General features: G+C 42.4%; 2 protein-coding genes across 2 annotated transcripts in view; both read left to right on the forward strand.

Annotated features, from left to right (window-relative positions):
• Window positions 1–7,994, forward strand: part of pdzd8 (PDZ domain containing 8) — a 33,178-nt gene extending 25,184 nt beyond the window's left edge. Inside the window, 2 exon segments of the mRNA XM_033979788.2 lie at window positions 2,052–2,214; window positions 4,102–7,994. Of these exon segments, the coding sequence (XP_033835679.1) occupies window positions 2,052–2,214; window positions 4,102–6,425 (2,487 nt within the window). The 3' untranslated portion in view covers window positions 6,426–7,994.
• The window catches only part of LOC117382918 (cytosolic phospholipase A2 zeta-like), a 105,137-nt gene that overhangs the window by 39,409 nt on the left and 49,645 nt on the right, over window positions 1–16,083 (forward strand). The gene's annotated exons all lie outside the window — the stretch shown is intronic.

The raw sequence follows: 16,083 nt of genomic DNA on the forward strand, positions 1-16,083 counted from the left end.
CTTTATGGTCACCTCTGCTCAGAGATGAGCTGGGAGAGTCAAACACGACGAAGCACAGTTAAGTGGTATCGGCTGCCCATTGATTAGTATGAGTACTGGCACCTGGTATCAAATCGATACCTGATACTGGAATCGATATCGGTGCATCTGTATTAAAAACATTAAACAAAATCGCAAAATGAAAATAATAAAAGTTATTATTATCATTAATAATAATGATCATATAATAAATTCAACTTTTCAATTTGAGCCAAAGGCACAAAAAATAAAACTTTTAAGAAGAGATTCTTCCATAACTTGTGTCTTTTTGTGTGATTTAACAGGGCAGGTTTCATTTTACTGTAAACCCCCCCCCCCCCCCCCCCCCCACTCCTTCCCTCCTCCCGTCTCCATAAATCCATCATTGTCATTTTAATGTATGAACATTTGTTTGGTCGATCCATGTTTGAGCCGTGACCATCATCTGAATCGAGTCAATTCAAAACTAATTTAAACTGCTTTCTTAAACCTGCTATTTCCTCTATCGATTTTTCTCACCTCAGATTAACTCAGCACAATGGACCGGGTCTGAGCCTGGAATAGTGTCGGAACATTTTATACAAATATTTCACCTCTAAAAAACTGCCTAGCCCTAGACTAAATCAAGACTAAAATTGGTCTGAACCTTTTCTGTCTGGTCTTGGGTCTGGTCTTTGGTTCAGTTCTTAACATTATTCAAAAGTATCAAAAATCAACACTAATTGATACTAAAACTAGAATTGAAACTAGATCCTCATTTTTCACAGGTATCGATACTAAAAATGTCCCATAGACAGGACAGAAGTGAATTATTCCTGAATATCTTTAGAATGATCTTTAGCTGTATCAGAACAAGTATAAGACACACAGACTAATATACACACATGGACCACTATGAACCTACTGGACACTGGGGGATTACACAGATATAAGGCCACATGGGAGTATAAAAGAAAGTACTACTATTTAATGTGGAAAATCATTTGGCAGCTCTTAAAATGATTCAAAATATCTGGAGTTTTATAAGTCCCAGTAAGAGTGTAATCCTGTCTACTTTGCAATGTTCCGCAGTGTTCTTTGGTGTTCCTGTTCTGTTCTGTGTAATGTTCCACTTTAAAGTGCAGAGCTAAATTTACTCAGAGTTAATTATGACGAAGTGAAAAACGTTTGACAGCCCCTGGATACAAGAGGTTTATATTCTACAGGTGAGAGAGGGAGGAAGAGAGAGAGCAAAGGGAAGGGAGACTATATAGACAGATGGAGAGCAAGAGGAGAGAGAGAGAGAAAAGTATAAGGAGACAGAGAGGGAAGGGAGGTAAGAGAAGTAGAGGGAGGAGAGATGGGATATGTATATATGAAAAGAGAGAGGTTGGAGAGAAGGCAAGGGAGAGAGAGACCGTGTCTGGGAGGCAGGAGAGAGGGAGAGGACGAGAGAAAAAGGATGGTGATAAAGAGAGGAGAGAGATGGGGGGGGACATGTGTCATTAAGGCGTCAGGATTCTGTGGGAGTAATTACAGTCTGTGTCAGTGAGCACTGTCACTGCCTTATAAGGACATCTGCGTCTGCACTTCCTGTGTCTACATGTCCACGCTCATGAACACACACACATGTGTACACACACATGAACACGAACACATGGACATGCACACAAACGTGTACACACACATGTATCCACAGCACAGAAGTACACACTCGCACATACACGCGAACACATAGACGCATCCACAGACAAACACGCACACATGTACACACAAACTGGTGAAGTGTCTCTGACCCTCCCCCAACTCCCTGTCACACACATATATACACACACACACACATGTACACACACACGTACAGGTGAGGCGACCCTGTCACACATATGTACACACACATGTACAGGTGAAGCGTCCCTGTCACACATATGTACACACACATGTACAGGTGAAGCGTCGCTATCCCCCCCACAGACATGTACAGGTGAAGCATCGCTGTCACACACACATGTACAGGTGAAGCGTCTCTAAAGGTGTGCTGTTGGTGTGTTTTTCAGACGGAGGTGGTGAAAGGCGCGTGTGGCAGCGTTGGGATGACATTCCGTCATGTTCCGGCTTCTGAGGGGGATGCAGTTCACGTCAGTATCGAGACAGTGACTCCCAATTCTCCAGCCGCGCTCGCCGACCTGCAGCGAGGAGACCGGCTCATTGCCATCGGAGGTACGAGCTCACACCTTGTACTGCTGTATCAGGCTGATCTTTAGAGTTGTTCTGTTTCATTACACACCCTGACGTTTAAAAAGGTGAGATCCACATATGGTCCAGAGAAGCCAATGGCCGACAGAGGCTGTGGTGACATTTTAGGCCAATTTTGATTATTTTTCCCAAAATATATTATTTAAAATGACTGCAAACTCAGTTACTGTTTATACATCGGACTGCCTTACATCAAAATTGTATAATAAGAAGTAATAATATCTATATCTATGGTGTATATATAAATGGACTGTGTTTCAAACAGGAAGTGATCATGTAAGTGCTAGCCTCGAGCTTCATTTGACTGGAGCCAAAAACTGTGAGTGACGTCACACTCCCTTAGTTCGTGATGGCAATCCTATTTTTCCATTCACAGTCCTGTTTCATTTCAAACATGTTCGAGAATAGAGTACTCCCATTTTGTGCAATGCTTTCAAAGGAAGCATTATTTCTTTTTTAATCATGTGATCATCCCAAACAAAACATTGCTCTGTGCTGTAGAAGGCCGACAGCCCATGCACACAAAGACAAAGTCTAGTTCACCCCCAAATTCTGCAGAAATAAAAACATTTACACGCAACACTCTCTCCTAGATGAGTGGTTTTCACCTCAAGAACCACCTATATCAGGCCTGAATTTGGGCTAAATATGATCTAAAATTTGATTCCGCCGGGTGGAAATTGGTTTGAATTATGGATAAATCAGTTCTAAATTATGATTAACCTAAAAATGTAAACAGATAAATTAAACTTTAAACTAAACTAAATATTTGATAAATTAAAAAATGTACAATCCAAATAATCTCTGGACTGGTCAACTCCTAAAATGTTGGCCTTATTCTGCCTCCTTGTGTTCAGGACTCACTTTACAGTGAGCAGTTTCCCCAATAAACCAGGAGGCTTCTGGCTGTTTTGGACTTTTAGTGAAGAGTTGACGGTAAAACTGTAACAGACAAAAAGATATATGCACATTTCAATCATGTTTTCACATGAACAAAGAAAACTGATATATGCACATTACAATCATGTTTTTACGTGAACAAAGATTCAAAATTCAAAACTGGGACACACTGGGCTGCGATGGTTGGTGACGTGGCCCATTCTCGACTCACTTGTGTCAGTCAGAATATGAGGGACTTCTATCAGTGCATTTTTTCCCCCTTATGGCCATTTTCAAGCATTTTTTTTTTTTTTTTTTTTTTGTATTTTAGCTAAACAAATAATAGTATATTTCCACTTTATTGTTGGTGATCTGGGACATTTCTTGTATAAAACTGGGACAAATCACTAGTTTTGGATAAATCTGCTGGGACAGGGGACACAGGGCTCAAATCTGGGACTGTCCCCAGTCAATAGAGACGTCTGGTCACAATGATTACAACTTAATATATGCACAACATTAGCTTAAAATTAGCTACAAATAATGAAAACTTGTGTAAAACTTTTATTAGTATGATGCTAACATGAATGGAAAATCCTATAGACATGCTTGCGCTATTAGTGTCTTATATATTATTGCAATTTTCCAGTGTAAACCAGCTTAAAGTGCCCCAAATTCGTGTTCAGAGTAAGCTAACATTTTATATTGTCACAGTGCTTACAGACAGACATCTGCATGGAGCCAAATGACAGTTTACAAAGCTTAAACACTGTGGAAAGTGACTGAACTGTTGAAAACCCTGCAACAATACGGAAGCTACGGTAGCCTTGAGTAGACAAAACAGATGAACAAAGCAGAAAAATCTTTCTCCACTGGTGACAGAACAACCATACTCATACAAAATGAGTCATGTCTTTGAAATGTCTACTTTCTATCCCTCTCTCAAGTTTTTTTTTTTCTTGTTTCTTTCAGGAGTTAAAGTCACATCTTCGGTCCAGGTTCCAAAGCTTCTGAAACAGGCCGGAGATCGGGTCATCGTCCTGTATGAGCGTCCGGTGCGACACCAAAACCCGCCCCTCGGAAACCTGGGAACGCTGACGGAAAACTACGGCCATTTAGACGACCCCAACTTCATCCCACAACCCTCTGCTTACGAGGAGGACCCAGCACCCATCACCACCCTCTCCGACATATCTGACGTTAAAGAAATGGACTCCGAATTTGAAGAGTTAATCGTTGATGCTAAACCAACGACACAAGCAAGTACTGTGACTTCTGCAGAATCTAAAGATGACTCTTTGCTAACCGTTAACCAAAGCCCGAAACGGAGCGTCGCAACTTTAGCGTCAAAACCACTTGGAACCATTTCTCCCATTTTGAACCGGAAGCTAAACTTGGTCGGACTCCAGTCGCCGCTCAAACCGCAGCCAAAAGATTCTCCCAAACCTTCGCCACACAAAACTAACGCGGATTTAAGTTCGGAAAGCATGCATCGTCCGAGCGTTCCTCCTCCCCCTCCTCCCGCACGCCCCCCTGTCCCGCCACGACCACAGATCCGACTCACCTCAGCGTCATCAGAAACTAGCCTCATCGAGAACATAGACGCTAACACAACTGCAACAGCTACACTAACGACTTCCACCTCTAGCACCGCAATCAGCTCTTTGGAACGGTCCCCGGAAAAAGCACCCTTAAGCGGATCAGGTGATATGCAAGCTGAAAAAAGTTGTACAAAACAAGGAGATGCTAAGCTAACAAATGAAGAATTAGGATTAGCATCAGCAGCAGCTAACAGCAAAGCAGAACAAGCTAAGGAGAAGATGTCAGAGAGTTCCTGTAGCACGCGGGACAGTTTAGACGATCACACGCTTTGGGAATCGGCTGAAACATTATACAAAAACCAGTCAGGACGCTGGCGAAAAGCTAGCATTGTTTTTGACGTTGAAGCAAATCACAAATTTCTAAACGTAGCACTATGGTGCAAAGATCCATTTAAACTTGGGAGCTTGCTTTGTCTCGGCCACGTTAGCTTACAACTGGAGCACATTGCGTTTGAGTGTATGGCTACGTCCTCATCCGAATACCAGAGCACGTTTAGATTAGGTCCCCCAGAACCACGAGCGAACGTGAGCCGAACTGCGTTACGAAGTCTGAGCACGCACAAAGGATTCAATGAGAAGCTATGCTATGGAGATGTCACGCTCAACTTCTGCTACTTATCAGAAGGCGATGCGGATGTCCCTGTTAGCGGAGCAATGGAACGAGAGCGAGAAGGAAGCATTCATGAAGAAGAGCAGCGGGAGAGAGAGAAAGAGGCGCCAACGCAGACAGTGACGCAGAGAGACGAACTAGCATACGGCGCTATACAGCTCGTCGAGGTACGCCACAACTTTCAAGACACACAGTTCCAAAACCCGACGTGGTGCGAATACTGCAAGAAGAAAGTGTGGACAAAGGCAGCATCTCAGTGTATGGTCTGTGCCTATGTCTGCCACAAGAAATGCCAGGACAAGTGCCTCGCAGAGAACCCGTTTTGTGTAGCGGCGACAGAGCGAAAGGGTGCTGACCCCGAAGCAAAATCTACCATAAACCGTGCGACAACGGGGCTAACGCGGCACATCATCAACACGAGCTCACGTCTGCTCAATCTGCGTCAAGTGCCCAAGACGCGATTGGTGGAGCAAGTTGCAGACGTCATCCCCGAACCCTCGCCGAAACAAACACCCAACACGTCCGACAACGAGAGCAGCGATACAGAAACGTACACCAGCGGCGCCAGTCCCTCCAAGCAACCACATGGCACAGGGGGCGGGGCTAAGCTGGTGCGTAAAGATGGTGGCCTGGATGATAGTGTGTTCATCGCAGTGAAGGAGATCGGGCGCGATTTGTACCGAGGTTTACCAACGGACGAGAGATCGCAGAAACTCGAGCTGATGTTGGACAAACTTCAACAAGAGATCGATCAGGAGCTAGAGCATAATAACAGTCTCATAATGGAGGAGCGCGAGACGGCAGACGCACGCAGGAAGGCTCTGATCAGTGGCGCGCTATCTAAGTCTGGTGAGCGACTACAAGCACTAACGTTGCTAATGATCCACTACCGCGCAGGCATCGAGGACCTGGAGTCGGTGGAGAGCACATCGCCCAATGAAAACCCGGCGTTTAAAGGGAAGAGCCTGGAGGAGGAGGGGCTTATGGGCGCGGAGGTGTACGACAGTGACACCTGCAGTCCGATGGAGGTACCACTGCTGGACGACATCAGCGAGGAGCAGATCTGTGTGGAGGCACTGCACTGAGCCGAATGAACAAACAGAGAAAGAGGAGAGAAGGATGAGAGAGGAGACTTAATAATGTAGGGCCACTTCAGCACGAGATTGTTGCACCTGAGCGATCCACAACACGAAAAAAAAAAAAATTACACAATAACCTAGTAAGTAATGGATGTGGTTAAAAAAGAAAAAAAAAACTTGATCAGATTTGAACAAGGCCCAAACCAGTTCTAAGCAGTGGGTTTGATTTGAAAATATGATTACTAGAGGTAGAGCGACATACATGTTTGGCCGATATTCACACTGTTTAGTGCATTGGCTATAGGCCTTAATACTCCAGCAGAGGGCTGGTTGGGATAACCAGCTGCGTAAAGTTATACGTTAAATCTATATGAACATTTTAGTACAAAGAATTGTAATTTAAAATATTTTGGGGAAATGGTCAAAATTGACCCAAAAATATTCTTATCAGCAGAAGTTTATCTGGGCTTTAAACATTTGCATCGGCCATAAAAAAAACAAAAAAAACATATCGATCAATCTCTAACGATTACAAAACTTTATTGCCACCAAAATCACTCTACACTTTAACCAAGCTAACCTGCTAATTCAGCTTTGTTTTATTTAAACTCTCTGATGAAATAAGTGAATACAAAAGGATTAGACCAGAGAACACAGGATTACAGGTTTAAAATTGTACTAAAATCACAACTGAACCTCGGTTGCCAGCTGCTTTTTGGTTTAAACCAACTGGATTTCAGCATTGAAACTGGCAACCCAGATGAGTCTGGGCTCATTCTGCTTTCTGATCAGATAATCGTCTTGAACTAAAACAACAAATTGTAACAGAAATAAATTACATCATGTTTTTGTAAATAAGAATAAATCAGCATTACAATAGCTATCAGTAAAAGTTATGGAATTTAAAATCTACAGTTTACAATCCAGACCAGGTCTAAACCAGATTTAGACACGAGAGTTGTTGTAAACTTTTATTTTTACAATTTTCATAAAACCTTTGGACCCAGCCTCTATAGGTGTTTTTCAGACTGTAAATTGTGATGATGTCATACTCCAGATGGGGTCAGGGGTCACACACAGTTTTATTGATTACATTGTACTTTACTTTGAAATATCCAAAAAGTAAATTCACAAATGTTGAACCTGATCATTTCTCTTAGAAACTAGACCCAAGAACCCACTGTGTTACAACACCAGCACACATCTGTGTTTGAACAAGATTCATTTGAGCCGCCCCTGTCTGACTTGAATCTAATTGGCCAATAGATTGTTGTGATGTGGTCTGTCGCCGGGCAGACCTCCGTCTTGAGCTGAAGTAGTCCCAGTTTTTTCTTTCCATTTGGTACTTTTTAAGGGACGTGGCCCTTTGTTCTGCTGCACGTTTGTCTGACGGCTCTTTATCGTGGCTTCAAAACAAACAAATAAAAACAAAAAATCAAAATAATCAAATCTACAAGTGGCTGGCTATGCTAACGTCGCTAACGTGGCTAATGTTGCTAACGTCGTCCTCTGTGGCAATCATCAAAATGACTGTAAAAAAGGAAACTATCTGAAAAAACTTGGAACTTATAAAAACATATCGTCCATTTCTGCACTTTTTACACGTTTAGGAGTTTGGGATTTTGAAGAATTATTTACACAATTTAAATGTTGATTATTATAATGTTGTTTCTGTTTTTCTTTTCATGTGTGAGGAGAGCTTCAGGTTGGATAGAAATGAAAATATGTAAGGTGATTTTGGCGGCCTGGACGCTAAAATGATCATTGGGTTTACACAAATATTGACTCTAAATCAGGACTAGACCAGAACTGAACCAAGACTAAAGACGGACTAAAGCTGGACTAAACCAGGACTGAACCAGGATAAACCAGGCTTGAACTAGGTTTGAACCAGGTAACCAAAGTGGGACTAAAAACTCTAAACCACAGCTTAACCAGAACTAAACCAGAACTAAAAGCAGGTAACCAAACTGGGATTAAACAAAGACTAAAATGAGTCTAAACCATATAAAATGAAGTGTTTGATGCCGTACTGTGGAATATTCTACACCTAAACACATTTCACTCTTGTTGTCCGACTTCGGCTGCTCCCTCTCATTTCCTCGTCTGGTTTGTTGAGTTTTTGTTTCAAATGTGAGAGTTTAAACTGTTTATAAATGTTTTTAATGTGAGAGTTTAAACTGAGCGATCGGCCATCATCACATGATTTGTGTCATTTGGATTTTTATTATTTATGCCAAGTGTTTGTGTCAGCTTGGGTCAAGTGTGTGGTTCTGAGCAGTGAAGGAGGGAATAAGTACTGACACCAGGACCGAGACCGGGACTGGGACCATGACTGGGACTTAGACTGGGAACTGTCTGCTGCGTCTAAACATCAAATGTAAATGAGACTAAACCAGAACCAGGATTTAAACAAGAATAAAACCAGACTCAACTGGGCACTAAATGAGGTTTAAAGAAGAGACTGGAATTGCTGGTCTAACACATTGGTCCAATAAAGAGCCTATACCAAGTTTGAACAAAGACTACATCAGGACTAGACCAGGACTAAGACCAGGACAAGACAAGGAGTTAAACTGGGAACTGTCTGTGACTAAATAACAAATCCAAGTGAGACTAAACCAGGATTAGATCAGCTTTAAATCAGAACTTGGACCGCGACTAAACCGGGAGACGGGACCGGGAGACGGGACCGGGAGACGGGACCGGGAGACGGGACCGGGAGACGGGACCGGGAGACGGGACCGGGAGACGGGACCGGGAGACGGGACCGGGAGACGGGACCGGGAGACGGGACCGGGAGACGGGACCGGGAGACGGGACCGGGAGACGGGACCGGGAGACGGGACCGGGAGACGGGACCGGGAGACGGGACCGGGAGACGGGACCGGGAGACTAGTTTAACACTGGATTTAATCTAAACTAGTCCCTCCTTCAAAGCAAAACCAAACCTTTGTTTCTTTTCATTAAAGCTTCACTTTCTCACTTTGTCACTGTTTTCAATTCTGTTTTCATTTTGTGAATTTTGGGCAGATTGTGTCATATTTTTGTTTAATTCTTTGTGTTTAATATTTGATGCTGCCGGCTGTTACAGTAACTCTGCCTTTCTCAGATTCCTGGTCAATTCTCTCACTCGTGTCGGTGACAGCGGCTCCGATGGCGCCGCAAACATGTTCTTTTCTAAAGGCTAAATAGTGCACTCATATGGCTCCTCACGTGGCGGCGGTCTGAAGAGGCGCCATCTGATCTGGTTTGATGGAATTCTAAAAACATGACCGAAGATATTGCCGCATCAGAAATCTACAATTATAGAGCTAAAAATAGAAGCACCTGCAGCAGCTTGTTCAAAAGAGAGGGTATTTACAGACTAAAAGAGGGGGTATTTACAGATTTAAAGGGTGCAGGGTATTCTGTAAAATAGACTTTTTGTGTCGTTCTCCCATGTTATAACGCTTTTCCCTCATCAAAAATATGCCTGAAGAGGTTTTAGATGTCATCCATGCATGTTTGTTTGTATTTTAACGATCTCTCCTGGTCCCTAGTTGAACTCTCCTTACTGTGAGCAGTACGAGCCTGTACAAGGCTCCTCCCACAAGCCTACGTCACCCATGCTCCCACATGACAATTTTCCATAAATATACAAAAACATGATACAAACCTGATGTGATGTGCAGTAGTTTCATTAATGGGATGCACTCTGATTGTGTTCTGATAGCGCTTTGAAGGGGGAGGAGACTCTTAATTAATACTTTAATACTATTTTAAGTATTAATACTTTTGGGTGAATATAGCATTTACAAAACAATACAATTTAACATGGTGATCTAAATACCCCCTCTTTACGACCCCATAGAAGTCAAATACACCCTCTTTAAACTTCCAGGAATTTGCATAAAATTTACAAATGCACAATGCAAACCATAGGAACCAAAGCAAAGTTAAAGCCACAGTATGTAACTTTTTAGGCCAAAATAGACTAAACTAAAAGCATGCTGTTGTTTTTCATTTTGGATGTATTTATTGCAGAGAGAAAACAATGGTCCTTTTTGTGGGCTCGCATCTCCACAAACCTGACTCTTCTTTGGCCTGGGGGAGGACCTTGCCTGCTTGTTTCCATGGTAATGTTTGGCTATAATATTCCACATTATGGCATAAATCTCCATGGAGAATGTTGCAAAGTATGACTTTGTTTCTATGGGATCATACAGCTGATATGCCACTCCCAGAAAGTTCCATATCATAGCTTTTAGTTCTGACTAAATATTTATAGATGCAGTTTAACCAGATTTTTTGTCTAAACCATAGACTGTGTATATAAATGGACACGGCTAACCCGCTAGCCACCACATTCCAAACAGGAAGTGATCATGGGCGCACTCCCAGCTCCATCAACTCTGGCTCCATTTCACTTTACATTAGAAAACTGTGGCCCCTCTCTCTATAAATGCTGCTGTCAGGCTGCTCTCGTTATTTTGGTCTTAAAATGTTCGTATTAATCTGCTCTACATGATCCTGGTGTTTTTATTTTGCAATTTTGTCCATAAATCAAGATATGAACATTAATAACAAACAAATCAGGCACCTTCTTTCTCCAGACTCGCTCCTGCTTGTGTTAGCTACAGATTTGACATTGTTGCTAAGCGCCTGCTCTCTTAAACCAGCGGTGCGGGCGGGAAGGGGCGTTACCTTCAACAGCCTGGCTCTGCATTGACTCTTTGATTATTATGACACTCACAACTTGAATTCCAAATATGGACATCTGCTCTAAATTGGCCCCTAAAGCTGTTGGCCTTGATGAGCTTCATTTAGAGCTGATGAGTGTCGTCACACTCACTCATTTCTCTTCTTTATACAGACTATGGTCTAAACTTGAATTAATCTCAGTCAAACATCGAGACTAAAACGTGATTTGAATCGTCCAATCGAATCAGAGAGATGTGAGTCACTAAAACAGCCGCGTCCGTTTAGCTCATGTCGTTGCAATGTTTTTAATGTGAATGAACTTTACCATAAGGCTGCTCCACAAGGCCCACTTTGAACAGATGACGTAATCAATAAACACAGAGCCTCCAGGCGCATTATAATCCAACCACTTTCATTTGCACTCAACATTTAAGACAGAAAAACACACAAGAATCCCCACGTGTCTGAATTCCATTGCACCAGATTATAATGTTTATGTATTTAACACAAAGTAATTATAAACTATGGTATGATTTGTCCAGTGCTGCAATGACTTAAGACTTGTGCAGCCCAGCGATTGGTCGACTCAAAAGGGGGCATGAGCAAAAGCTCTCAAAACTATTCTGTGTATCTGACCCGAACTGCACTCACAAGACTACACCTGCAGGGGGAGCTCATGCAAAAATGACTATTTATACAGAAAAAGTGCTAGGAAACTGCATTTATATAAAGACAGATTAAAGTTGTGAATCATGAGTTTAATCTGACTTTACAGATAAATACCAAAAAATACTTCTTCTTCAGCTCACTCACTCACTTCAGAAAATGTGCCACAGCTGCCCTGGGACAGAGTGAGAGAGAAGTGGCTGCAGTTCTGCACCTAAACACATTCATAAATTTAAAATGAACAGTAAAGTGTCATGCTTAAGGACACAAAAGTAGTGTTCAATGCCTGTAGTGGGACTCAAACTCTCAACCTGCCCTATCACTAAATGAAATCCAAACTTGTGAATCAGCCTTATTGTAAAGAGACATTTTTACCTGTGCAATATGTCAGTTCTAATCCTAATTTCTGTGTGGTTCTTTTGTGTTTTGTGAAACTTGATTTGATTTTGGGACCATGTTCTCTGGAAAAGCTTTGCTGCTGTTACCGTGTGCACTTCCACTGGACTATCGCGCTTTTGTCCTGAAAATGAAACAAAAATAAACTTGTTACTTACATTTGAAAAAATTGCACTTCCGGAGCTGTCCACCGTGTAGCACCGCTCCAAACGTGGCTGTTTTTGGGACGTTTGGAAAAAGCCTGTCCAGACTTTGGTGTAAATATTTAATAAAGAGAAATGAAAGTCTCTGTGGCGTCTCATTTGAATTGTTAAAACCCTGTATCTGGTTTGTCCCATGTGTTTAAAGTTATAATGTTGTTACCTCCTCAAAAACAGACCTGGAGTTGTGTTTTGTTTCATTCACACATGTTTGAGTAACTGATTATCAGTCTGTCTACATCTCGAAAGCTCAAAATGCTGTTCCACCTTATGATGTCATGAAGTGGTAGTTTTTAAGTTAACATCTTCCTTTTCGCTTAAACTCAGTAGAGTTTGGCAATTCCACGGCTGAAATGATCCAAATGATTCTTGTGAAGGTGTATGGAGTTTAAAAACACGGTGGAGCACTTCCTCTATTACCACATGACATCACAAGGTAGAACAGAGTGTTTTCAATTTGAGGGGAGAACTCCGCCTAAATCTATGGTTTGTGTGTTAAACGTGTGAGTGAAAAAAAACACAACTCCAGGTCTGTTTGTGATGAGGACACAGTATTATAGATCAGAGAATAGTCATATGGACCTTTAAACAAAATGTGTCCTGTCTCAGTCCAGATGTGTTGTATAAGCAGACCTTAAGGTCATAAATAAGTCCCCTGGTTACTATTTCTAATTATAAAGTCTTTTACTGTCCAATAATCAGAAAGTGTGTGTTAGCATGCTAGTTGTTAGCTTTACAGTGACGGCAAGACACTGCTCTCATCCCTGAATGTTGTGAAAAGTGCTTATAAACTCCTCAAGGTGAATAATGAGGATGCTCTGAATCCATAATGTAAGTGAGGAACAACTCTGGATCACTGCAAACTGTTTAAAATCAACTAGTTCAGTTTTTCATGATAAAAAGGACTTGACAGAGACTTGTATATTCTTGTATAATCATCTTAGCAGATGGCCTGAGGGGTTGCCAAGGTAGACTCTGCATTTGACCCGTCCTTCAGAGAATGGGGGTTAAACCTTCCAGCAGCAGGAATACAACTGTGCTGTACAGATGTGTGCAGACATGTGCTGTTGTGTGCAGATGTGTGCAGACATGTGCAGATGTGTGCAGACGTGTGCTGTTGTGTACAGATGTGTGCAGACATGTGCAGACGTGTGCTGTTGTGTACAGATGTGTGCTGTTGTGTACAGATGTGTGCTGTTGTGTGCAGATGTGTGCTGTTGTGTGCAGATGTGTGCTGTTGTGTGCAGATGTGTGCTGTTGTGTGCAGATGTGTGCTGTTGTGTGCAGACGTGTGCTGTTGTGTACAGATGTGTGCAGACATGTGCAGACGTGTGCTGTTGTGTACAGATGTGTGCTGTTGTGTGTGCAGATGTGTGCTGTTGTGTACAGATGTGTGCTGTTGTGTGCAGATGTGTGCTGTTGTGTGCAGATGTGTGCTGTTGTGTGCAGACGTGTGCTGTTGTGTACAGATGTGTGCTGTTGTGTACAGATGTGTGCAGACATGTGCAGACGTGTGCTGTTGTGTACAGATGTGTGCTGTTGTGTGCAGATGTGTGCTGTTGTGTGCAGATGTGTGCTGTTGTGTGCAGATGTGTGCTGTTGTGTGCAGACGTGTGCTGTTGTGTGCAGACGTGTGCTGTTGTGTGCAGACGTGTGCTGTTGTGTGCAGACGTGTGCTGTTGTGTGCAGATGTGTGCAGATGTGTGCAGATGTGTGCAGATGTGTGCTGTTGTGTGCAGATGTGTGCTGTTGTGTGCAGATGTGTGCAGATGTGTGCTGTTGTGTGCAGACATGTGCTGCTGCTATGGTAGATGTGTGCACATATGTGCTGTTGTTGTGGAGCCTGAGTTAATGAAGGAGCAGAGATGGACACTTAGATTACAGCCTGTCGCTTTGTGCACGTCTGAGAAGAAGCAACAGAGAGAGAGAAGGGAGGGGGAGAGAGAAAGAAGACCCGTCATACTCCTGATCTACATGAGTGAGAGAAGGAAACAGGGCATTTTAAACCTCATATCCCACCTGTGCCTACGTGAAAGAAGAAGGGAATGAGAGAGAGGAATGAGGGAGGGTAAAGAGAGGGAGGAAAGGAGAGAAAGGGAGGAGAGAGTACATTTGCCAGGCCGACGCAGGTGAAATGAGCTGGACAAATCCAACAGAATATTTGTCAGGATTTTGAAATGAAAATGGCTTTTGTGGCATCAGTTGTTTGACCAACCACAGGCCGGGATCAGAAAAGAGGCAGGTTTAACGCTGGGTTCTGCCTCTGATGGGTTTCTCTGAGTGTCTCATATAATGAGACGTGTAGCAGAGAGAAAGGAGCAGAAAACTGTGAAGTAGAAAATATATCGGCAAAAAGTGACAATAGAAAAAAAAGAGGCTGAACTTCATTTCACTGCATGGACCTTTCTTAAAGCTTTGTTTGTTTGTTTGTTTTTTCAAATTGGCTGTGCAACATGTGTCCTTACTGTGAAAGGGCTTGCATCTCCACAAACCTGACTCTTATTTAGCCTCCTGCTTGTTTCCATGGAAATGTGGCTATAATATTCCACAGTATGGCATAAAATGAAAGTTTAAAAAAGTATGGTTTTAACTTTATATTTCCATGCAATCATGCAGGTGACGTGCCTCTTCCAGAAAGTTACACACTGTGGCTTTAACATTTGAAAATGGTGGTTTTGGAATTGACTAATATCTGTTATCAGACTTAAAGGAAGACACATGGCAGATATTGGCATCGGCATTGTATCAGTATAGGCAGAATAATAACCTACATTGGATTATTGTTTGACGTCCCACACATCCCCATCTCCATAAACTCACAGTGAAATCTGAAACGTCTGGTGTCCAAAAGTATCAGAGAGACTGTACTACAAAGCAATGTATAAAAAAAACTAAAATAAAAAAAAACTATTTAAATCCATCTTTTTCCTTTTAAATTTCATTCCAGCTGCCCCTGCTATGTGCTCAAGTGCCCATAGGGGTCCTTGTACCTCTGGTTGGGAAACACTGATCTTACATACACACTCACATGAGGACCATCATCATAATAAGAGGAGTCAGAGGCAGGTTAAGGCACTGACAGAGTTTAAATCAAACATTTGGACAGAATCAGCTCCTGTTTTAGACACACGGAGCGCTCACACAGACGACACACAGACACATGAACACACACTTCAAAATAAAAGCACAGGCACGGGACTTTTCAGAATAAAACACTTGAGGCTCGTAAGGCTCTGGGCTCCGACACACACGAGCAGAGAGGAGGGGCCAAGCGAAAACATCTGTGACATCACAAGGTTACACACTGCATTTTAACGCTCATTAAAGAGGAGGTATTACATCTCTATGGGGTATTAAAGAGGGGGTGTTTTACTTCTATGGGGTATTAACTGTAACATATTTAGAAAATGAAAATGCTATATATACATTTTTGACGCTCTGAGTCTCCCCTCCCTAAGTCTCTCCCCCTTCAGAGCACTATCACAACACAATCAGCCGCATCCCACTAATGAAGGTACTGCACATCACATCAGGTTTGTCAGGTTGTTGTGTACAGTTTTGTATTTTGTTTTTGTATATTTGTGGAGAATTATATAGCATGGGTGACGTAGGCTTGTAGGTGGAGCCTTGTACAGGCTCGTACTGCTAAACATGTTTTTGATGAGGGAACAGCCTTAGAACATGGGAGAAAGACACAAAAAGTACACTTGCAGAATACC

The sequence above is a fragment of the Periophthalmus magnuspinnatus genome, chromosome 15 (assembly GCF_009829125.3).
Source record: "Periophthalmus magnuspinnatus isolate fPerMag1 chromosome 15, fPerMag1.2.pri, whole genome shotgun sequence".
Classification (NCBI taxonomy): Eukaryota; Metazoa; Chordata; class Actinopteri; order Gobiiformes; family Gobiidae; genus Periophthalmus; species Periophthalmus magnuspinnatus.